This window comes from Mya arenaria, chromosome 12, assembly GCF_026914265.1.
Source record: "Mya arenaria isolate MELC-2E11 chromosome 12, ASM2691426v1".
In the NCBI taxonomy this organism is placed as follows: Eukaryota; Metazoa; Mollusca; class Bivalvia; order Myida; family Myidae; genus Mya; species Mya arenaria.
Genome location: NC_069133.1, coordinates 44,001,560 through 44,027,760, shown reverse-complemented (window position 1 = coordinate 44,027,760; position 26,201 = coordinate 44,001,560). Strand labels below are relative to the sequence as shown.

The following is a 26,201-nucleotide window of genomic DNA, read 5'->3' as shown; positions in this document are numbered from 1 at the left end:
GCGATAAATTTCAAATGGTCCGGTATTGCATCTCCTACGTGCGATGGTACTAATTGCGGTGGACTGGTATTGTTTCGTCCACTTACAATGGTACAAAAGCTACATGAGTTCCATGTATATGATTTCTCTGATTTACCATAACCACCTGGTTAGAAGTTTTTACCTTTCATCCCATCGTTATCACATCGCCATCTGTATCAAGGGATGATTTTTAATACAGCGCATATTATTGATTTTTTATATAGCGCATATTATTGATTTTTTATATAGCGCATATTATTGAAATAAACAATACAATTAAATGACTTCAACCTGCATGAACAATGTATATATTTTAAGAGCGTTCTACATTTATAATAATAAGTAACATGTATTACGAAGTTTTTTTATAATATAAAGTGTATTATTATACTTTTTATGTTTTGCGCTATATACATTACCTGAGTGCACAGCATTATGGGAATCTTCGTTACGGATTTTAGAAAAATATCTGAAATGTTGAAATGTTCGCTGCTAATGATTCATATTGCTTTATGACATAAAACTGTTTAAGTATTTTCGATCAATACATACCCAAAACTTACAACTTAAAAACCGTTTAAAACCGTTTATTATTCAAACTTGTTTCAGTGCCATTAGCATGAACAGAAATACACCTTTGCGCATGTAAGCTTAAAAGCTGCATTCCGATTGGATTAGACCACCCATGTGACCGTTCTTCTCGAGAAAGCATCTTGTTATTAAAATCACGCTTATGAATATCAATAAACAATACCCATTCGTGCTGTCAGTGCACAAAACTGTTTAAACATTTCAAGTACACTATTTTCATTGTTTTTCTATTATGATGATCAATTTAAATGATATTTACTTTTCAAAATCGCATTGAATGGTCGAAAATGAAACCAAACGTTTGTCTATTATATTCCTCCTTGGTAACAACCGGAAAATGGATAAATCTTTTAATAATTGTTTCAGAAACATAGGATTTCCTACACTTCGTTTTCATAAAGAACCTTGAATTAGAATATTTGTTTAAAAATTAATTATTAAATGGAAATAAAAGTGTAAAAAAAATGGAGTGTTCAAGAAGACTTTAATATAATAGTGAAATTAGTATATGGTTAGACAAGTAATATTAAACAAACTCTACTAAAAACATTTTAAAATCCAATACATATTGACGACAGTCAAATGCATAATTTCTCCAATGTTTTTAATATTTTAAATTAATGAAAGGATTTCACTAAATAAAAGACTCTTTCAAGTCTGAAAATAGAAAGCATACACATAGGTTAACCTAGAAGTGTCAAAATAAGATTTCATTTAGTTCTTTGTGTGAAACGCCCAAATGGATTGGAACAGCTGAATCTAAATAATGAGGTCATTGATATGTAATCATTATAGAACTTTTTGTGTATTAGCTTAAGTTTTTCATTTAATGTGTGACAGTAATTTAGTTTGTTTGTATCGTTGAAATATTAAAAAAACGCACTCCAGGCGCTGCCGTACTGTACGCCGGGACAACGATATCCATACGCGACCGACGGCTACATACCACTCGAAAACAAAAGAAATGGATTAATTCCGTCTCTAAGACAAAATATATTACATAAATTATAGTGATTTAATCTTGTAGTTATAAGAACTGAACTGGGCCTTTTTTAACGTTTCATTTATGTTTGAACGATCGGAAAAAATACGACAAATTAAGGCATTAAACCTTTCAAAATGTAGAAAAATAATATTCTGTTCTGTTTTTCCGAGCATATTTCATGGATAAAACGTTTCAACACGCATTGGTTTCAGGTGAAAACCCTGTGCCGATTACATCATGTCGCCGATTGACGGTTACTTCCTGTATCTGGCTTCCCATCTTGACAAACTAAGGCAGGGTGACATAACTGAGACCGGAAACTGGCTGCAGGTTACATCTTACTATATTTTCGCATGATTATAATCTAACAATAATTCACAATTTTTGTGTTGGCTTAAAAAAATGCTGCTTAAGGCAAAGTGCCAGACAATACGTTGTAACAGTTATAACACCCATGCTTCGTTGTTGAAACTATCAACCAAGGCTAATAAGTCAATTTCAGATGCACCGTATTTATTTAGTTTTTTATTACACATAAACATTACGATTGTTAAGTCAGATCGATAAAAAAATGATTTATTTGTTGAAAAAGATGAAATTCTTGCCTTGTTACTACAATTTTTTGTTAGCCAAAGATATGTTCTTTATTTTGAAAACGTATCCTCTAGTAAATAAAACTGACAAACAATCGACTTTTTTTTTCACCCTTTGGTGAGCCGTATTGACGGGTATTTAGATACGGTGTTTTTCGTTCTCAACAGAAACCGTGTAGATATCAGTCATATATCAACCCGCAGGAGCTTAAGACCTGGTCCCTGTGGAGAGCCGTACTGGCAGAGTTTCTAGCCACGCTACTGTTCGTGTTTATAGGAACCATGTCAGCCGTAGACATAGTCCCTATAACAGACTCAGCTGGGAAGTTCGTCAGGGTAATAAGAAACGTTTTAACTTTTATATGATCATATAGACTAGTAATAGCTATTTCAAATGATGATGATGATGATGATGATGATGATGATGATGATGATGATGGTGGTGGTGGTGGTGATGATGATGATGATGATGATGATGATGATGATGATGATGATGATGATGATGATGATGATGATGATGATGATAATGATGGTGATGAATATGATAATGATGATGATGATGATCATGATGATGGTGGTGATGATGATGATGATCATGATGATGATCATGATGATCATGATGATGATATAAAATTTCAGATCGGCTTGACTTTTGGTCTGATGATTGCCGTTTGTATCCAAATGTTTGGTCACGTGTCTGGAGGTCACATGAACCCAGCAGTCTCCTTGGCAATGGCCGTTGCTATGGAGATAAGTCCAGCACGTGCAGTGCTTTACACGGTGGCCCAGTGTTGTGGTGGGATGCTTGGTTCTCTGCTTTTAAAAGGGTACTTAATTTCAATGTATTTTGCGAGAACAGATCTTTTTATCGACCGAATGAGTCCGGCAAATTAGACATTGAGATTCTACAGTACAGTAAATGTGGTATACGACGCATAGTCAACTTTATCAAAAAGTAAACAAATTTAAAAAAGACTGTAGTTGTCTGCAGTTTAAACTTCAAATAGTTTTAAGGAGTAAATAAATTCAAACATATAGTTATACATCGTTTATCTTTCATACGAAAACAACTTAGATGTTGATATGAGATTGTCTTATAGTATAGAAAAACACTAAGTTCTAAGTAATCGGTATATATTCAATAACAATTTCTAAACGGTTTAAAATCACAATCAAATTGGTTAACGTGAAGTAGATACTAGATAAAATCTTATTGATTACTAAGGGAAAGAGCGAGCGTGTACACTAAGAGCGTTTTTGTCGGTAATAAACTGGTTTCGGTTTTATATCGGTTTCACTTACTGTGTATTTGTTGTAACAGTTTCAAATAAAACCAAAACCAGTTTCAATCGTTTTTTAACGAAAACCGAAACCGGTTTTTGAAACTATCGAAACCTCTACCGGAGGCGGTTTCATCGGTTCGTTCCATCCGAAAACTAGTTTACTTCGAAAACAACATGGCGGATAGTGATCAACTTTGTTTGTTGAAACTCAATTTTTTTATAACAATGCCAAACAATTGGCAAATGAGCTAAATGAAAAGGGTTACATCAGTAATTGTGTAGCTCAGTAGCTACAGTAGCTCCGCCATATTGTTGAAAATGTACACAAAATCATGCATTTGTTACTTCAAGCAAAACTATCAAAACCGGTTTCGTAACTGCTGAAACCATTGAAACCAAAACTGAAACTGGTTTGGTATCAACAAAAACGCCCTAAAAGAATGAGAATATATCCTACAATTTGATATACCGATACGCATTCAACGCATAAATTAGTTTTTAACTGAAGCCTATTCGATTGAAATTTATTCTTGAAAAGAACGGCAAAACGGATTTTTAGTTTAATTTAATTATTTTATCACTGACAAATATCATGATAATACTGACAAATACTTTGAGAAGGCGGAGGTTAAAAAGGCGGCTGAAAGTTGATTTTTTATCGAATAAACTTAGATCTTTACACAAACCGATGAGTCGTTTCATTGACTGAAAATAAAGTTTACATTCCAATTACTAGTCTGATAATCTGCCTGTGATTTAATTAAAGGCCCTACTGAAAATCGCCTATCACATAACATTTTGTATTGAACCGTATTTCTAACTTTTCTTTTCACCAGTGTGACCCCTGGTGCGTTGAACGACAACCTTGGACTGACCACAGTAAAACCTGACCTCAATGGTGGCCAGGCGTTTGCGTGCGAGCTGGTGTTCACCTTTATTTTGGTCATGTCCATATTCGGGTGCACAGACCCCAGCAGAGCCTTGTTCGGAAGCCCAGCCCTTGGTATTGGACTCACTGTGTCCGTCCTTCACTTCGCCTCTGTAAGTGAGCATGCCTTTATTTTGACAGTTTATTTATTTAGTTTATAAGTGTATAACTATATTTTGCATAAAAAATCATAATTTAAGTTTTCCATTGAAAACCATCACAAGTTAACGTTGCTTTCGTAAGCGATCATAACTTAACTTGATCGACTTTAAATTGTGTGTTCGTATGTTCCTAAATTATTTTGCAAACGTTTTTTGGATACTAACTTAACCTGGGATGGTTGCAAGAACAGTTGCCTAAAGTTTATACTGTCAGGTTGTTGTTTTTTCGTTCTTTTGAAGAGTACTTTATAGGTTTATAAGATTACATTCATACGAACCGAGAGCCAATGTTCACGAATGCTATTAAATACTTATGCGATTTGATATTAGCATTCACGAATTAATTTGAGGAAAAGATCTGATTCATGAAAATGCTCTTTTATATGTCATGCAATCAAAGTTTAGAGCAAAAGGTTAATGAACATGTCAGACATAATATAGAATATCAGTCTGCGTCAACCAGACTTGCATTTTTGTGATTAGTATCGCATTTCAGAGTGAAATAGTATGCGATAATACTGCTATCTCTTGCACATTTTAAAGACTGAAGTTTGGTGTTTTGCAAGCATGTGATATGTTTTAAATTCATCAAATGGAAAGATACAGCTAGTCGGTTCCGGTATACAAAACGCACAACTTAAATTGGGAATTTATATTTTGCTTCAATAGAAACGATGCAATTTTGACCACGTATTTTTCTTTATCTTTGAAGGCATGATCAAAACGCTTCTTGTTATTTAAATCTCTCCCGCAATGAAACTGAAAACAAGCGTAGGTAATTGAAGTGTTGTGTGTAGAACAAGCGTCAATAGGCCTTAAACATTGGCTATATATAACGTTTATTCCATCCGCAAGAACCACACATTCGTTTGCCTGTAAAGTTTCCACAGTTTACAAGATCAACGAAGTGATTTCACTAACTACGTGTATGATAAACGCTGCCACATCTATGTGAAGCCTCTCTTAATCGTGTCAGTGGTTTTCTAAATTTCGTTTTTGTATTGTATCTAAACACGACAACAGTGACACGACAAGATTTCAAATAATTAATATATGTTGAAGCTCTTGATGATTCCTGGAGCTCTTCATTCATTTACACATTTCAGTATTTAACTCTCAATTTAAATAATTATGTGTTAAACATACCTTGTGTTTTTAACCCCTTGGTTAAGTAAAAACATTACTAAGACCCATATATGCTTATTACAATTTAACTGTGCTTTCCCATAGTCACTCGTTACCGACAGGATAGGCAGAGCAAAAAATACTATATTCAATCTTTGAGGTTCTTCCATTGGTTAATGCTGATGATAGCTTGATCAGAATTTCTACACTCTATTGACACCAGCTCTGTTATACAGTGTTAGACTGAGGTTCATGCTCCCATAGTCGTTTTGGCGGAGCAAACATTGTTGATGACTGTTTGATCAGTGTTTTGTTAGACTAACGCCCGTGCTCGCGCATACAATTTAAAGTTTATCTGATGTATGCTTCGCAAAAGCTTTGAAACGTAGAAAGCATGGAGAAAATAGCCGATGTCATGTATCATATGTGATATATGTTATCGACAATTCACTAAAACAAAAGCAATGGACTTTTTTAAAAAATACCGTTTAAAGTGAATTTCATCAGGACCTGGTACTAATTCAAAAAAAAAAAACCTCACTGATAATGTGTCCCGGTTTATTATATATGCGCACATAAACTGAAGGGGTCAAATTACAAACAGTGAGAACATTTAAGCGTAAAATACCGAGACAATTAATATCTTCAATGACAGACGGTGTAAGACCATCAACCCGAGCGTAGTGTTTTTTGCGTAAACGAGGTTAACCGAGTCTCCGAAGAATCCCCTTAACGAGGGTTTGGATGAACCTATCTTACACGATCTGCCATAGTTGATGTTTTTCTCCCACCTCAATTAAACAAGATATATTTAAAAAGTATCTTTTCGTTGGAACTCTTTTTGCGTAGTTCCATACGGGTACTTAATTATCTTTACCCATGGGCAAAAAAGGGATTTTCAGCATGGCAAAATATTTGGATCTTCTTTTCTGGGGTGGATGAAATAAGTATCTGACCTTGATTGTTTACATTTCACCGAAAGTTATAAAATAGCGGAGGAAAATTCCCGTTACGTTATTATGGTGTATCATTTAAGTCATAGGTATCATCATAGGTTATTCAAAAGGCTCAAAATTAATAAAGAAGTTTTAATGAACAATAAAAATACAAGTTCCTGTTTCAGATTCCGTTTACCGGCGCAAGCATGAACCCAGCGAGATCCTTCGCATCCTCGGTCGTCTCGAATAATTTCGACTATCATTGGGTAGATAAGTGTGTTTTATCATTGTATGAAAGCATCATCATCATCATCATCATCATCATCATCATCATCATCATCATCATCATCATCATCATTTAACGTCGTCGTCGTTGTTGTCGCCATATGCATCATCATCATCATCGTCATCGTCATCGTCATCGTCATCGTCGTCGTCGTCGTCGTCATCGTCATCGTCATCGTCATCGTCATCATCATCATCATCATCATCATCATCATCATCATTTTAATCATCACGCTGTTCATCACGATTAGTGTTATAAGAATTGTTCAGGTATACTGGGTGGGTCCGGTGATGGGCGGAGTGACCGCAGCGATTGCATACAAGTACCTGTTCTCTCCCTACCGTCAAACATCATCCTTCCCGGAGACCGCCCAACAACTTAGTGAGTGAACTTACCCTTCTACTGTTTAAAACAATACTTAACCGCATTGGATAACTTTGACGTTAGTAAAGGTCAATACCATAGCAGCGGCGGTTTTACGCAAACTAACAAGAATAGCTAATTGTGATCATGTTTATTGTGATTCTAATTTCCTGACTAACGTCTCCAAGGTCAAAAAATGTCTTATGCAAATGAAAAATAAGTCCTCCTTTTGAAAAAAAAACGACGAGCTACTTCTGTCGATGATGTCGATGAGGTCATTTTTGACAGTTGTGCGAACGTAGTGTATGGAGAAGTTCACTATCGTAGCTGCATCGCTTTAAGTGCATGTCTGCACACTCTTTTGAATACTCGTTTATCATATTTTACAGTGGACTCCAAAGATGTGATCGTACTACCCAAGGACTACTTTGGCGAATCGGGCAGATCTATCGTCAAATCTTCCAAATTCTGAGAATGCTGTTTCATTTGCAATGACATATACCTTTGAAAACATGATCAACTGCGTTCTCTATATACCATTCTGTATACCTTGTAGTTTCTTAAGTGTAACCCATGGGCATACTTCATGTGTTTAAATAGTGGGCAAATTGTGTAATGTGTTATATCTCATGCTATACAATGTTTGGCATATATTGATCTTTTTCCTGGTCAATAAGCAATCACGGGACAAACTTGTGTGCGCTTAAATGTACATACTGTTCACATCAGTGACTTCGTCTCGGTGAAAAATTCTTGGTGGCCATAGAAATGGTTTAAAAGTCAATAACCGTATATATGACATTGTTTTGAAATTTGCATTTTCATTTATTTTCATATGAATCTATCCTGAACTGTGCCATTTGTATTTTAAGAGAAATGTACTCTTACGAAGCTTTGTTTCATATTGCTAATACATATATAAATAAAAAGAATATTTTGTACTTTCCGAAAAAATGAAATCATTAGGTTTTAAATGAGGCCAAACTTGTACGCATATTATCCGTAATGAAACCAGTTATGATTTTACCAGTCTCATTTTGTAACAGTTTCTAATTTATTGGAAGTCAGGTGATGAACTTAAATCTATCCTATTCTAATTTAAAACTCTTTTTTTTTCAAAAAATGTTGAAAATTCAATTTAAGTTGCTTTGTAAATAACTTGAAAGCAAAAACTATTGACAAAAATGATGTCTCTGATCTACACATCACCGTTGTATTTTTCAACCGTTTGGAAAATTGATATTGGCCGTTAACACTTCGGTTGCTTATAAACGTAACTTCAAACAGCCACGTGGGCAAGTGGCCACTCCCTTTTAAACGTTGAATAGGTGGGTTCGTGTTTTGGTGCAGACATTTATGAATTGTTTATGTTTTCGTATTTCCTTTTCCTTTTTTACTCTCGTACATCTGTTTTTTATTCTGAAATAATTATGTTCCAAACTTGTTTCGTATATGTATAATGTCATAAAAGGAACAATGACCTAGGCAGAGGCCGAGCCAAGTAGTTCGTATACTCTACCACGTGACTGAATCCATTCTTACATGCCATACTCAATTTCTTACTCACCCGCTGTATTTTGTACCAAATACTCACACATTCATGTTCTATTTGAATCCTGTGTACACCATTATATTTTATTTTTTTGTGAGTCTGTGTACCGAATACAACTAAATACTCTTTTTACAATACTTTTGATGCCCGTGTACTCTTTAAACGCCACTGAATTTCACGTACCATAACACGCGGTTGTGTCAGCCACATTTATAGAACAATAAAAAAGATATCTGCGGAAATTTGCAAAACACACTGAACATAGACATGGAACACTTGTGTGTGTTACTTGGTGCAACATTGAGTCTCTAAAAGTGTCTCCTTGTTTAAAAGAAATCCAAGACTACAATTACAGAAGTCTTTTTATAAGCAGAATGTTGTTTATCGTTATCAAGTGTAATTATATTGAAATAAAAGTTAAATGTTGAAAATTCAAGTGCGGCAGTTTAACCTTCATTTCTTCAAACTCAGAAACCAAATATCTTAATTGCTTGCTTTACATAATTTGTAAGCAATAACTGAGAAAGCTCTATAAAACACAAGAATATAATGAAACATGTCAATATATTGTTTTACAAAATAACAACCTCTCGCAAGTTATTTTCTTTAAATTAAATAACGATTTAGCTTCAAGAAAATACAAACAATTTAACACAATTTCAAAGTGTTCCGTGATGTCTGGCCTATGTCGCCACTGGAAAATGTCTTTGTTTCATCGTAATAGTCTCAGAACTTTACGACTATCGTACAAGACCAAAGAGCTCCGGTTACTTAGTGACGGACCACCATATAAGAAAAAGGAGCTCCGGAACTCTACGACTGCCTCTAGTATACGACTAACAGTATCCAGGAATTTTACGGCCCCCCTTGTACATGACCAACAAGCGCAGGGAACTTTACGGCTGCCCTCGTTCAAGGCCAGCGAGCTCCGGAAACTATAAGGCTATCCGTATTCACGAACCGACAACCTCAGAGAACTTTACTACTGCCCGTCTTACAAGTCAAAAGAGTTCTGGGAACATTACGATTGTCCCTTGTACAAGACCACCGAGCTCCGGGAACTTTAGGACTGCTCCTCGTACAAGACCACCGAGCTCCGGGAACATTAGGACTGCTCCTCGTACAAGACCAACGAGCTCCGGGAACATTAGGACTGCTCCTCGTACAAGACCACCGAGCTCCGGGAACATTAGGACTGCTCCTCGTACAAGACCACCGAGCTCCGGGAACTTTAGGACTCTCCTCGTACAAGACCAACGAGCTCCGGGAACTTTAGGACTCTCCTCGTACAAGACCAACGAGCTCCGGGAACTTTACGACTGCCCCTCGTAAAAGGTCAACGAGCTCCGGGAAATAAAGACTGTCCCTTTTAGGAGACCACAAGCACCGGAACCGTACGACTGTCCCTCATACAAAACCTAGCTTCGGAAATTTTATGAACGCCCGAAGTGCAAGATAAACGAGATTCAACGCAACCATCAGTCGTTTGCGTTCATCGCCAACGAAATGAGATTGTTTATGTAATCATTAATTCCTATCATTTTTCATGTTCTCCATTGCTTTATGGAGGCGCTATTTACAACAGGAAAAGCCCTGTAAATATTGGTTTTCAAATGGCTATTTGAAATACTATACCACTTTTCTCGATACAAAGCGAGATTCGGTTGAACATTTTTAGTCAATGTCCATGATGTTATGTAACAATGTAACTCTGTGCTGTTTTATCGGACTTTGATATAAGGAAGTGTGAGTGAACACTCGTATTGCTCTCAAGTGAATGAACGCAGACCCTTTGATTTGCATTCCATATTCCGCAAAAAACGCAACATCGTCAGAATACCCCTGAAAGTATTGTTATTAATTGTTCATTGCGAATTGCGATACATTGGTGTTTGAAATCATAAAGTCATTGCACGGATACTCTTTCGGACTTTACTTACCGTGCGCTTGTCAAATGTGTAATACATCAATGGACCGTAATACGATAACACTTACAGGATGACCACGTGCAACCCACTTGTGTAGCTATAAAGAAAGCAGCAAAGGCATATGCAAGCAATGCGTGTTTACATGCCACAGATCAGAACAAATTATGTTCGTAATTTATTAACAAGCAGCCAGAGAAACTATGAACGCACGTTGTAAATCAAGTTAACGAAGGATGTTTGAATTATTTTATAAATCCATAAGCATTTGTTTGTATCTCCTTGCAATCTAGGCCTGTAAAGTTCAAGATAGCACATATGTATGTATGTAAAGATAACTAGAGTAGAAAAAATCTTTTAGCGAAGGTGAAATTGTTTCCCACTATCATAACTATTTAATAAAGGGTGTAACCCCCTCTGTCATTGTTTCTTTTTTCTTCCCGGTTGCTGTGTAACACATACTTTTCAACTATTTATTGAGTCTGCGTACCGGATAATTGCTTATTTTGAGTAACATTGTATCGCCTGCCACCCTCTTAAATCCGGAGTACTCATTAAAGGTGAAACCCGCTTACTTTAATAGGTGGATTCATTCTCAGTTATAATAAAATTGCAGATCAATTCAACATTTAACAAACCCATGTACTAACGCAAAACACAGATCATCACTCGACATTGCGTTTAAAAGTGTGTCATTTTTCTATTTTCAAAGACTGTCGCAGTTACCGACAATCCACATTACATTTTAAACCATATTTCTACTTTATTATTTACTTATATTTTTAGAAGCATTTCAAGGCCGTTGATATTTTGAAAGAAGCGACCACAATTAAGTATATAGAAGAAGTCATTCTGTATGTTGGGAACGATTGAAATCATCATTGACTGTTAAATGCGATGTATTTTTCAATATTTCACGTTTAAGTGAAATGTTGTTCTGGTCTTTAGGATGTTCCTATATCATGCAGCCGTTTCCCGTTATTCACTGGTATTATATTTGTGTTTCCTCATGTTCGCTTATGTCCCTGCATTGCAGGACACACATTGAAATGTGACCATAAAAGTGTTTAAGCTTAAAAAATAATGTCATCCTTGATATTGTTTTACTAAGTATTGGTGCATGATATATATGTGCTCATTATAAGTCAAAACAACAGAACTCACTGTATGTGTTGCTAATAATTAGACCTTCTACCAATGAATTAATGTATAAATAACGAACACACAACACTGTCATTAAATGTTCTGACTGGACGTATAATCATACAATGGAGTTATATTACGTTCACAGGTAGGCTAAAATAATAGTAATTTCCATTTCCATTCAAAAAACATATTGTAAGTTGAATATGTTGAAGCATAATGTAATAAATCGTAGGAAATATCAAGTATTGTGCGATTCCATATGCTTTCAAACGCTACAAATGTAAAGTGTGGTTTTAATACTACATCCTTATCATGGATGGAATACCTTAAAGTTCATGGAATCATGATAAAGGTGGTTTAATCAGAAATTCTTAAGATGGAGGGAATACGCTTAAATGCTTGCAATAATATGGTAAAGGTCCCGATACTAGTTACTCTGATGATAAAATCCTTAAAACAATCTCATATCATGTTGAAAATGGGGTTGCCAAGCAGCCCTATGAAGATTGGTATACCTTAAAAGCTTTAAAATCGTAATGCAAGTTGGAGAAATAGGCATTCTGGTGATAAATGGAATACATTACAAGCTTGCAATGTAAATTGGCTAGTAGGCGTCCTTATGATAAATTGAATACATTAAAAGCTTGCAAACTCGTGATGAGTGTGGGATAAGAGGGCATCCTTATGATCGATGGAATACATTAAAGCTTGCAATATCGCAACAAAAAGTTAACTTGGCATCGTAATGATGGATGGAATTCTTTAAAGCCTGCAATGTCGTGATGAATGTGGGATAAGAGGGCATCCTTATGATCGATGGAATACATTAAAGCTAGCAATATCTTAAACAAATAATAAATAAGCATCGTATTGATGGATGGGATACTTTAAAATCTTGCAATGTCGTGATAAAAGGTAGTAAGAAGGCATCTTTATGATGGATGGAATGCCTTTTTAGATTGCTATATCTTGTAAAACTTGGGTTACCAGAGATAGTAACAAAGTGTGGAATTCACTAAAAGCTAGCAATTTCGTGATAAATGTGTTCTAAAAAGACATTGTCATTGTTGATTGAAAACAATAAAAGCCAACAATATCGTGATAAAGGTCATTTACTAGGCAACCAAATGCTGGATCGAACACATCAAAAGCTTGCAATATCAAAGTTGGATTAGTAGCCATCCTAATTATGTATAAAATAGATTAAAAGCTTAATATCGTGATAAAACTGGGTTACTAGGCATTCCTATTGTGCTTGAAATGCCTTAAAGGATTTCAATATCTTGACAAGAGTGGGTTACTATATTTAGGCATCCATACATTATAAACTATCGTGATAAAAGTGGGTTACCGGACGTATAGAAAATACCTTTAGGGCTTGCAATACCTTGAAAAAAGTGAGATTACCAGACATGCTCATAATCGAGAAATTACTTCACATTCTGATACATATTGGTAAAAGTGAGATTTCCAGGCATTCAAATCATGGTTAAAATACTTTAAAGCTTGCAATGACGTGATTAAAAGTGGTTAACAGGGATCCTAATGATGGATGGAATACCTTGAAAGCCTGCTTTATCGTGCTTGAAGTTGGTTTACCAGGCATTCTAATGATATATATAATACAGTGAAAGCTTGCAATATCGTGATTTTCAACACCGTTATTTAAGTTGGTTTACCAGACATTATTAGGATGAATGGAATACCTTGAAAACTTACAATAATGAAGGTGGTTTATAAGGCAGTCTTAAGATGGATGGAATACATTGAAAGCTTGCAACATCGTGATGGAAGTCGGTTCACAAGGCATCTTTAGGATGGATGGAATAAATTGAAAGCTTGCAACATCGTTATTGAAGACGGTTCACAGGGCATTCTTAGGATGGATGGAATACATTAAAAGCTTGCAACATCGTGATGGAAGTCGATGAACAAGGCATCCTTAGGATGGATGGAATACATTGAAAGCTTGCAAAGTTGTTATTAAAGTTGTTTCACAAAACATGTAAATGATTGATGGAATACATTGTAAGCCTGCAAAATCGTGATTGATGTTGTTTTGCCAGGCCTTTTTAAAATACCTTAAAAGCTTACAGCATCGTGGGTAGGTTTACCACGCATTCGAATGATGGATGGGTGATCTTAAAAGCTTGCAATATCTTGATAAGACTGTTTCAGAATAAGCTATTTGTTTTTATTTTAATCATCTGTTACAGTGGCCTGATATGGATCGTTGCATGTCGCATATAATTTGTAGAAACCAATATATATTAGGGTTTGATTTGGGTTGCATCTAAAACAATATTAAAGTAAGCCTGGCATTTATGCCGATCACCGGTGCCGGCTTGATGTAGATTGTGAAGGATAGGGAGCTCAAATAACAAACTTTGTTTCGAGTAATATATGTGAGAGTGCTATTAAGACAGACTCGCTCACTTCATAAGAGAACACGTTTAAAACAGAATTGTCCATCCTTTGATACTAAAGTAGACGGGGTTGCATGTGTAAAGCGAAATCAAAGTCTTCGGATATATTTTTATTTCAAAGACTTCATATTGTGCATGGTCGTTTTCAAGAATACTTTTCAACTGTAAGTAACTTTCATGTGTGTTTTTTGTAACATTTTTTCACGAGCTTATAGTTAATTTAACCGTTGGCAAATTGACGGGTTTTTTTCCGACTTTATGTAAATATTAAATGGAAAATTTGACTGTGATACGTTTTAAATGAATAAAAAAGGAACATATAACTTAGTATAACCTCTTACGGTCTTCCGACTTAATTTAGTGGCCAAAATCATAGTTCAGCCGTAAATCAGTTCAGTTCATAAATTAGCCGTTATTGCTTATTGAGTAAAGCGATATATATATAAAGGTGTTGGTCCAGTCCGTTGGTAGTATACAAAATAATCATCATGTAGACCACTTAACAGCTATCATATTGTTATTGCACAAAATAAATGGCTATAAGACTGGGTTTCATCAAACCATTATTTAATTAAGATGATGATTAATAAATGAACGTTTGATTAGACAATTATACATTTTCTTATCCTTATATTGGTGTCCACTTTCCATTATGATTGCCGGCAATTATACATGCAATATGTCTGAGAAGTTGACCTTAAATGCTGAACGCGTTAGGGGTTGTTTTGTGCGCTGCTGAATTCGGATTTAAATTAAACGAGAGAATCATTTGGACTTTTTACAATACCATTAAAAAAGACGTAATTCGCTATTTGAATTGGTCTGTTTTTAATTCATGTACGTTCTAATGCCGCATTTTTTTAAGATTGATAACAGCATGTATTATCAATCAAATTAAGTAGAGACCAGTAAAGATAATTATTTTATTGATGTTCATTAAGGTTAATGCACACTACATAATATATTAATGCATACATGGTAATATATAGTATGATTCAGTAGATTAAAACAATAAAAATTCCTATCTTAAAATTAACACAAACACAGCATGCTAAGTTGTGAAATACAGGCAGTGATGAACTTGGATATTAACATGAATATTAAAGTGCATATAAGATTCAACCTAAATATAATATTGTGTATGCAAAGGTATAAAGTGATGTTTTTTAAGAAGTGCAAGTGTACCTACCCTTAAATGATTGCACTGAACATTCATATATTCCTTGCCAGGCTTACACTCGAATTGAATTTAATTTCACAGGTTTATGTTTCATGTGCTGCACTCAGGTCAATTCAACTATATTCAGAATATCCAATTATCTAAACGAAATTGTTTAAAAAATGTTTTCGGTAAAATATCATATGCAAATAAGCTAAAATGTATAATAAGGTAATCCATCCATCCAACATTACTGCAAAAACTCGCTACTGGTAAATTTTCAAAGAAACAAATTAAATTGCTGTATATACTCGTAATAAAATGTTGTTGTATTTTATCTCCCTTTAATATATCAAATATCATAATAATAGTGTTATAATGGTGTAATTCAAACATAAAATCAATGCGAAAACACATGGTTAATAAATACAAATCAAACTTTGAAATATTATCGATCCTTATATCTTAAATGTACTAACAAGTATTTGCGTCCCATTGATGGATGTTTAGCCTTAAGTGACGATTTCAGTTTTGAGAAATGGTTTTGAAAGCATACAATTTAAGGAAAACTATTTTGATAAGATTGCCTTAAGGGTAATTTATTACTTAATTATCTTATTCATATTACCATCTTACACGCCGGAAAGTTCTGTTTAGGTTTTTATTAGTATAATGCAGTGCCAATTTTTGCTTAATACAGATTGAATTATATGGATTACTTCATTCCCATGATTGAAACTCAAATTTTAATGGTGGGTAGTTAAATTAATTGACATGTCCCTATCAAAATAAGCATCTGCTTTGGATACGTTTGATTTTGAAATATATTTGACTGTATATATTAAAAAAGGATAAAAAGATAATGGCAAAACTACAACACTCTTGCCTACATGTATAGTTTTACTTTTTTTGAGTCGATCGCCTGACATAATTCAATAGTACCTATATTTTTCACGTGAATGTTAATTCTACCCGTCGGAAAGTTCAATTTTCAAATTTTATGAACATGTTAATTTGATAGACATTATAAATTTAATATGAGATCCTCATAAATGCATAAATAGAGGTAGATACGATTGGTACATACAGTATAAATTATATAGGACAAGGGTTACAGTAAACCCTCTTCAAATGAAATACAACACCTTAAAGCAATGCACGAATTTTGAGCCTATATTCATGATAATGCTTAACCCATAAATTGAACTCAGTCTATTGAGTTGAAGTAACAATCAGCACTGGGCTCGTATTTACTCAAGACTCCAAATTGCATGTCTAAATGTAGTTGTAAAGTCGCTTTTACAAGAGCATTTTTGTAAAAATAATTTGTTTTTTCGCAAATATCCCAATATATTAACAAACACTTACCATTTCTTTCAATAATTGTTATTTAAAATATCATTGGAACAAAAATAAAAATTCACTTTTTTGACCCTGAGTCTGAAATGTAGACGCAAGCCGATCGTGAATATTGGCACAGTGGTATTCTCAGTCCTAGAAAGATTCACCTTTGAACTGAGTTGAGATGCATGACTGCAATATGCTTCTTAAGGTGTATCGTACTTTACAGCATTGGCCTGCCTTGTCCTTCTCTTTGCGTAATTTTAATAAACATTGTACTGAACAGCCCTTACAATTTAAAAATTAATTACGTGAAAACCTCAGCTCATTCAAAAATTCCTTTATAAATAAACGTAACAAGTCTGGGAATGCTGTATAGAAGAAGTTTATTATGGAGTTTATTAGGGTAATTAATGACAATTACCAATTGATCTTGATTGGGTAATATGACTTCATTCCCATAAACAAGTTTAACCTTTAATCTTTGAATTGGTGTTTTCTGACATTTCCCTTTCGTTATATAGGATTTTGATATGCATTTTGTTTTGAAATGGATTTGTAGCCGTCTTTACATTAAATGTTCATTTAATAGGATTAATCGATAATGACGAAGCCCAAAAAACTCTCACCTACATGTTGTAAAATCTGAATATTGTTAACAATTAAAGTCCCTGTCTCATATAAACTGTTCTACAATCAAGGTTACATTTGTTGTCAATTGTTTTATTTATTAATATTGTGGTCTAGCTTTAAGGTGTCCAATTCTTCCCAAAGAGCTTTTAGGTTCGATCACCACGAGGGTGCTCTTACGTCCTTTCAAAGTAGACACCATAACTGATTTCTCCCAGAACACGGACTCCAGAGTGCTATCAAGCTATCAGAGTTCGTCAAAATTGAGCTAAAAGAAATTACTATAAACTATAACCTGTATAAAGTCTGAGCCTGAGCGTCAAATACATTCATGCCGTTAGTGTATACTGGCCAAAGTACGTCCCTAATGCTTAGCCAATGGTCAACGTTGCAGATATTAACTTCATTAGTTTGCCCTTTGAACATTTTTCGTTATCATTCCCTGTGTAAGATGCTGTATTATTATGCGTGAGGTGTAATCTACTATACTGCACAACAATGATCATCACTTTACTGCTCTATGTTCAAATAAACTACAATTTACAGAACCGCACAAAATTGTGTCGCAGTGTACTGTTCTTTGCCTAACAATACTACGTTGTTCTAAAACTATTTGAACTGTGACACACTGTACTGTTCAATAATCAACTATACTTAAATGTCTGGACCGATTTGAACTTTGTCAAACTGTACTGTCTTGTGCTTTACTATGCTTTACTGTACCGAAATGCACTGTACTGTACAACACTTCACTGCTCTATGATCAAATATACTACATTGTATATTGTATTCTACGTTGTTGCACTGTGTCACACTGTGCTGTTTTGGGCTCAACTATGATTCACTGTACTGATGCAAAATCTACTCTGTACATTATTTTAATCTATACTGTTCTCTATAGTGTTCTCTGTACTGGTATCTGTACTCTGTACACTTTACTGTAGTCTGAACTCTGTATTGTACTGCCTAGTGATATGCTGTGCTGTACTGTATGTTGTGTATCTTGTACTATGCTGTACTGTATGTTGTGTATCTTGTACTGTGCTGTACTGTATGGTCTGTATCTTGTACTGTGCTGTACTGTATGTTGTGTATCTTGTACTGTTCTGTACTGTATGTTGTGTATCTTGTACTGTGCTGTACTGTATGTTGTGTATCTTGTACTGTGCTGTACTGTATGTTGTGTATCTTGTACTGTGCTGTACTTTATGTTGTGTATCTTGTACTGTGCTGTACTGTATGGTGTGTATCTTGTACTGTGCTGTACTGTATGTTGTGTATCTTGTACTGTGCTGATGTTCTTGTGTGTATTATAGCTACCGTACATGTATCTATACGGTTCTCTTTACTGTTCTCTGTATTGTTATTTTTACTCTTTACTTTAGTTCGTACTCTGTACTGTACTTTCCTGTGATTACCGTTGCTGTATTATGCTTTTCATGTAATATATACTGTAACAAGTACTGTACAGTATTGTCCTGTAGTGCCCTGTCCTTTATCGCACTATACTATACTGACCGAGAGATCGAACTTCAAAAAGGAGATCTTAAATTAATTAAAAACACTAATTAAACTCCGAATGAATGAATAAACAAAACAAAAATTCATTTCAGCGTAAAATCGTATTCAATTTTTTAAAAATATGTCTATTTTATGACACTCGTGAAAAAAATACGATTTTACACTGAACCTAACAAATATCCTCTATATCGTAATGAAAGTTGAGTTAGTAGGCATTCAAATGATTGAAATATCGTGATCTTAATGATGGTTTGAATGATTTAAAAGTTTGCAATAACTTGATAACACTAAGGGTACCAGTCATGTAAATAATGAATGGAGTGCCTTGAATACTTGCTACTTCTAATACAAGTTTGGTTACTATGCATTCTAACGATATATGGAAAACCTTAAAAGCATGCAATATCTTGATTAAAGTACAGATACTAGTCATTTTAATGATGGATGGAATACCTCTTAAGCCTGCAATATCTTGATTGAAGTTGGTTTACAAAGCATCATTACGATTGTTGGATTACCTTGAAATTTTGCAATATTGTGATAGAAGTTAGTTCTAAAAGCATCATCACGATTGTTGGAATACCTTGAAAGCTTGCAACATATTGATTGAAGTTGGTAGACCAGGCATCCTCATGAGAGGTGGAATAAATTAAAAGCTTCCAATATCGTGATTTTATGTGTTAGTCCATATTAACAATCTTCAACCATTATCTTTAGGATTAGGATTATTTTATATAAATGGACGTTCGATTCGTCAATTATAAGATTTTGTAGCCTTATATTGTGTCCAGTTTCCAATAAGATTGCCGAACATTACACATGCAATATGTCTGCAAAGCTTAACTTAATCAAAGCGCGAATGCGCTGAAAGACTATCTGCGGGCAAATACGTGCGAGTTGCAAATTTTATTTGAACAATGGGAATGGGTGAAGGGCATGAAAGTGAAAGCTGTGCCTAGGGCCAAGAGCGCTTGTGCCCAGATTGGGCGAGAAAACAAACATATCTATATCTATTTTATGGCGCCTTGTGTCATTTTGTTTATGTTAAAGTCACTTCAATTGTCGTAATCCCCCATCCCCATGTATTTAATGTTACAATGCATACCCCTTTCAATCGTTTCTGAAGGTTTTTCCTTGCTTTGATTAGATATCATACGATAGGATAGTATAATACATCATATTTACCATTTCCTTTTATGAACATACACTTTTTGTTTAAGGAAAATCATTTGTTTAAAAACAACTTCAGCAATAATTCCATTCAAAGTGCATAGCTTATCACTTCAGTCGACGTATCCCCCATCCCCATGTATTTAAAGTTATAATGCATGCCTCTTTCAATCGGTTCTAAAGGTTTTTTCGGTGCTTTGATTAGAAATCATACGTTAGGCAAATTTTATGAACATAGACGTTTTAATTATTAAAGGAAAATGATTTAATTTTACGAACAACTTGAGCAATAATTCCTTTCAAAATGCAGAGCTTATCAGATTGTCGTTTTCCCGCGGTGAGGACAAACATGTGGTCAGTTTATGTATGTAGAAATTATTTTTAGAATATCGGTCAGTTAATGTAGTTGAAACTATTTTTAGATTATCGGAAATTGTCTGTTCTAAGAATGAGAATATGCCCAGGTGACAGCCGGTGACGTAAAGTGACGTCATATCGGTCTGAAGTAAGAACGTAGTCGCCATGCGAGCCGCCGTCTAAGAACAAGCTTCTAAGCCTTCTACGTCAACGCGAAAGTGTTCAAAAACGGGAAACACCAAACGTTTGCATAACTCACTGTCGTATCAGGGCATGTGTGCTGATATAAATTGAAAGCCTAATGTCTAAAGCTATGCCAAGAATACACCGGAACAAAGCTTTTATGCAAAACAATGAAAACATCTTATTAATAATATAAACGCCTAAAAATCATAGAATGAATAGTATTTTGTTATTGTGTAGCAGGCAAATCATAGTATTTGAGGCATTAGCAACGCGAAACCTGAGATACACTCAGACAATCATTTTTGTTTCTTATCTCATAAAAGTAATATAAGAAATGCACCATTACAAGTAAGCGTGCTTCAGGGTCATGCCAGGTTAAAATAACAAACCCTGCAGGCGATTAGACACTTGCGGTCAGTAATAATATCTGGAAAATCTTGGGCTAAACTCAGAGTGAAAATCATTATGTAACCTTCCTACCAGAGCCTCCATTATTTTGACCCACATTAATCTGATAAATATACCGATGTAAAAATAGTTATATTCTGCTAAAAATAAAACGCCGGGATACAGAAATACAGCGCGGAAATAGCCGAACAAGCAAAAACTCATACTCGGACTGCAACACAACTAATCCATTTTTATGGTTTCTACGTCATTCTGCCAAACATAGAGCGCATTGAGACAAAAAAAATGGGTTAAAACGACATGAATGGAAGTAGTTCTTTGGAGTTTGCGGTCTTAAGACTACCTGCGCGCATGCGCAGATATGCTAAATACTGTACGCGCTGTACGCGCCATGGGGTTGTTTTGTGTGCTGATGATTTATTATATTCGGATTTAACATGTGTAGCACTAACAATTATTCGCTATATGAAAAGGACTTTTTTTATTTGTGTACGTTTTGATATCGCTAGTTCTAAGATTAATAAGTACTATTTTTTTACATTCAAATTACGTAGAGTCAAATTATGAAAACCATTAATTATAGGTCATTGAAGTTAAAACACATTACGTGATTTATTGTTATCTTTACAATATCACAAACACAGAATGCTAAGTTGTGAAATACAGGCAGTGGTATAATTTTGTTTATCACAAATAAATTGCATATTATAAGATACAAGCATAAGCGATGATTTTAACAAGTGCAAGTGTACCTACACTTAAATGATTGCACTTAGCTTTCATTTTTTTTATCACCAGGCTTACACCCGAATTGAATTGAATTTCACAGGTTTACATTTTACGTGCTGCACTAATTTCTATTCAAATTAAATCCGTATAGCCAAATATCTAAACCGTATTTAAAAGAATTTCAAGAAATGTTTTCAATGAAATATTTCAAATGCAAATCGGTTGAAATGTTTTATCAAGTAATCCATCGATAATTAAAACAAAACTAATTCAAAAATTGCTACTGGTAAACTTTTAAAAGAAACAAATTAATAAAATTGCAATATAGTTAATTAATATAAATCATATCTTGAAATTGTATCGATGTTTACATCTTAAATGCACTGAAACATGTTTGCATCACATTGTTTGATAGTTTACCTTATGCGACAAATTTGATAAATGGTTTTAACCCCATAACATTAAAGGAATAATAGTGTGACAGCATCGGCTTAAGAGTAATTTATTACATAACTCTCTTATTCATATTACCATCGAACACGCTTGAAAATTATATTTAGGCTTTGAAGAGGATAATGCATGACCCATTTTCCCTTAATGCAGTTTACGTAATATTGATTACTTTATTCCAATGATTGAAATTCAATTTTCAACTATGAATGAATAAATTAATTGACAATGTCCCTTTCATTATAAGTGTCTGTTTTGGATATGTATTTGGTTTTGAAATATATACTAAATAATCACAGATATAAAAAGTTAATTACAAAACCCTAATCTCTTGTCTACATAGGAAAAGGGTTAGGGTTATTTTTACTCTCAGCATTTGTCCATCCACTCTCTGGGTCATTCGCCTGATAACAATTCAATAGTAGCAATATTTTACACGTGAATATTAAGACAAACCGTCGGAGAGTTCAATGTTTAAAAGTTTAAGACATAGTAAATTTATTATTCAATCCTTATAAATGTTAAGCTAGAGTTGTAGTAACGATTGGTACGTGCAGTATAAATCATATTTGACAAGGGGTACAGTAATCCATCATCACATGAAATACAACACCTTTTAATTTAACAACTAATGTGTTGCCTATATTAGTGATGATACGTTACCCCTAAAATTGAACTCAGGATATTGAGATACAAAATTGCATAGTTTAGAGCTTTATTGTAAAAATATTGCTGTGTCTGTTGACAATAACACATTGTAATTACAGACACATAATATTCTTTTTTTCAATAATTGATATATAAAATATAATTTGAAAACATCCTCCCCTTCCTCAGTCTGATATGTAGACTTAAGCCATTAGTGAGTACTGACATAGGTACGTAAGTGGTATACTCCTAAAATGATTCTCTTATGAACTGAGCTTAACAGTTTGATACTGCAATGTGCTGCTTGAGGTGTATTACTGCAGTGACCTAATATGTCCTAATCTTTGCGCAACTATAATACATTGTACTGTACCGCCATATCAATTTCAATATAAGAATTAATAACGTGAAACTTCAGCTCATTGAAAATGCTTTTTAATTCAACACAACAAGTCTGGGAATGCTGTATAGATGAAATATATTATGGCATTGTTAGCATAAGGCACGACAAATTTCCTCTTGATCTTGATTGCGTAATATGACTTCATTCCAATAAACTAGTTTAAATGTTCAATTCTGAATAGATGACTTCTGACATTTACCTTCATCATATTCCATTTTTATATGCATTTGGTTTTGAAATATATGTGGAGCCGTCTGTATATTAAATGTTTATTAGGATTTAACGATAATGACGAGACCTCAAATTACTTACCTACATGTATATTCTTATTTTCTGCATTTAAACATCAATTGTAACGAATCGATAGTAGCAATATTTTTTACACTTTGATGTCATTCCTACACGTCGGAAATTTCAATTTTCTAAATTCATAGAGGGATAATTTCACTTTTTAATCGTGATACACTTAAAGATGCAGTCTTACTCCCAAATAAGATTTACCACAATACATAATATTGTTTTAATATTTCAAAATGGATCAATAAATGTCGAAAAAGTGCGGTTCTTATAAAAGGTACCGAGTTGAAATTGAAAGAGAGTAGCATAAAACACGTTATTTCTACCTTATAAAACTATAGTAGACCACAGTAAATCTTTAAGCATTCACCAATCATTTAATATTTTTGCGCTTTATGCTTTCTGCTGTTACAGTCTTGTTATCAGTTACTAATATTTTCAATAAATGTATTTTTAGTACGTAGTTAAAGGTTTGTCAGTCACAATTGATGTTTGTTATACATGTACATGTATTGATTTTGAATACGAGTGTCACTTTAATCTCTCAAGAAGAAGTTGAAGAAGTGCACGCCCAATCGGAACCTACAATTGCTGTGTGCGGTATAAATTGAACCGAACATCGGTTATAATGCACATAGAAAACAGTTCGTACACTCCAAATCACTCATTTGTGTAATATAATCTGATGATGAGAAACCAAAGAAATATCCTAGTATATTAGATAACAATAAAGTTCATGGGTTCGTAATCACGAACGTTTGAGACAAACGACTTAAAGTACATAAGTCAGTCTTTTTGGCAAAATCTGAAGAATGTTAATTATCAGTCCCTGGTTCATACAAACTGTTCTTCAATGGTGCATTTTTTGTACACACACAATCCGAATTTACTGTTGGTGCATGCGGTATAAATTATATCGGACAAGGAATAATATTCACATCAAAAATAAGTTCCTACACACCAAAGCACTAATTTGTGCTTAACCAATGGTCAACTTTGCAGGTGGTAACTTTACCATGTTTGTCTTGTGAATATTCTTAGTTATCGTTGCCTGTGTAAGATACTGTTTGAGACTGCGTGTGCTGTGACCTACTATCTGCATTGCAATTATCAGCACTTAAATGCACTCTTCCCAAGTACACTGTAAATAGCCGAACCGCACTCAACTATACTTTATTGCACTTAATCGCAATTTCTGTGTCGCACTGTACTGCTCTATGTTCAACTTTACCAAGCTCAACTGATTTGGACAGCAATGACATGTTTCGCACTGTACTGCTCTATGCTCAACTTTACCAAGCTCAACTGATTTGGACTGTAATTACCTATGTCGCACTGTACTGCGCTATGCTCAACTTTACCAAGCTCAAGTTATTTGGACTGCAATGACCTGTGTCGCACTGTACTGCTCTATGCTCAGCTTTACCATACTGAATTGGCCTGCATTATATTGTGTCACATTGTAAGGTTCTATTGTCAACTATTATACTCGTTTTTTTAAAAGCACTTAACTCTATCCCTCTGTACTGTTATTTGCTCTAAATACGACACTGCATTGAACTGCAGTGTACTGTGTGACACTGTACTGTTCTGTGCTCAACTATTCTATTCTATTTAACTATTCGCTGTAGTGAACCACAGTGTTCTTTTTCGCACTGTACTGTTCTATGCTCAACTGCATTTTTCCACTAGTATTGTACTGTATTCAACCGCTTCGCAATATGTGATTATCCCATATCAAAGCACAGTTTGACATTGTACAGTACTGTACTCGTACGCTCTGCTGTGTATTAAACGCTACATTTTACCTCACTGCGTTATACTGTACTTTAATCAACTATTGGATTGTTTTGAATGTATATATTTGTACTTGATTTGTCCGTATTGCGCTCGATTCTACTTTTTTGTAGTTTACCGCCCTGATAACATGTAAGCTACATTTCATTGTTCTATAATAAACTCAACTGGCTTTGCATAACTTATGCACTGTAGCCCCGGCCCTGCACATGATTTTGACCAGTCTTTCCTTTAACGTAATTTGTTTTTATTTCAGGATATAGTAGAAAACGCTACGCCCCTGAATCCCAATGTCCTGTATACCAAATCACATATATTCTTGTTTACTTACTAACGTTTCTATTGTGCTGTACTATATTGTACTGTATTGTACTGAATCTGAATCTATGCTGTTCTCTATACTGTATTGTAATGTACTGTACAGTACATCTGTTCTGTGATGTGTTGTTCTGTACCGTATTGTACTGTAATTTTTTTGTTCCGTATTGTACTGCAATATGAAAAGTAATACTGCACTGTATTGTACTGACCGAGAGATTGAACTTCAAAACGGGGGTCTTTAGAAAAATGAATTTAAATCCCAGTAAAACTAAATTAAAAATAAGCATAATAGAAACAGAAAATTTGTTAATTTCATTGTAATATCGTAATTGATTTCGTGATAATATGTTTTTCTATAACACTCATAAAATCAAATTCAAATTCGATCTGAAACTAAAATGGACAAATATATTCTCCCTACCATAAAGAAAATTGGGTTAGCAGGCATCAAAATGATGAAT

The 26,201-nt window shown here is 34.3% G+C and overlaps 1 protein-coding gene across 4 annotated transcripts; it reads left to right on the top strand.

Moving 5' to 3' along the window:
• The first annotated feature begins 773 nt into the window (after positions 1-773).
• LOC128211967 (aquaporin FA-CHIP-like) lies at positions 774-8,206 on the top strand. 4 transcript variants are annotated; one of them, XM_052917155.1, is made up of 8 exons: positions 774-817; positions 1,810-1,927; positions 2,359-2,526; positions 2,830-3,017; positions 4,310-4,514; positions 6,811-6,891; positions 7,181-7,292; positions 7,664-8,206. In XM_052917155.1, the coding sequence occupies exons 2-8, from the start codon at positions 1,835-1,837 to the stop codon at positions 7,744-7,746; spliced, it is 930 nt and encodes a 309-aa protein (XP_052773115.1). In that variant the 5' UTR covers positions 774-817; positions 1,810-1,834; the 3' UTR covers positions 7,747-8,206. The 4 variants fall into 4 exon arrangements, with proteins under 4 accessions (XP_052773115.1, XP_052773117.1, XP_052773114.1 ...); XM_052917157.1 differs by lacking the exon at positions 774-817 and adding an exon at positions 849-1,132; XM_052917154.1 differs by lacking the exon at positions 774-817 and adding an exon at positions 850-1,123.
• The last annotated feature ends 17,995 nt before the right edge of the window (positions 8,207-26,201 follow it).

What these genes read in the sequence shown, in the direction of transcription:
- LOC128211967 (XM_052917155.1), top strand. Translation starts at nt 1,835, where the DNA reads ATGTCGCCGATTGACGGTTACTTCCTGTATCTGGCTTCCCATCTTGAC. An exon ending in AGACCGGAAACTGGCTGCAG is followed by an intron (nt 1,928 to 2,358) that starts GTTACATCTTAC and finishes CGTTCTCAACAG; the next exon opens with AAACCGTGTAGATATCAGTC. An exon ending in GGAGACCGCCCAACAACTTA is followed by an intron (nt 7,293 to 7,663) that starts GTGAGTGAACTT and finishes CATATTTTACAG; the next exon opens with TGGACTCCAAAGATGTGATC.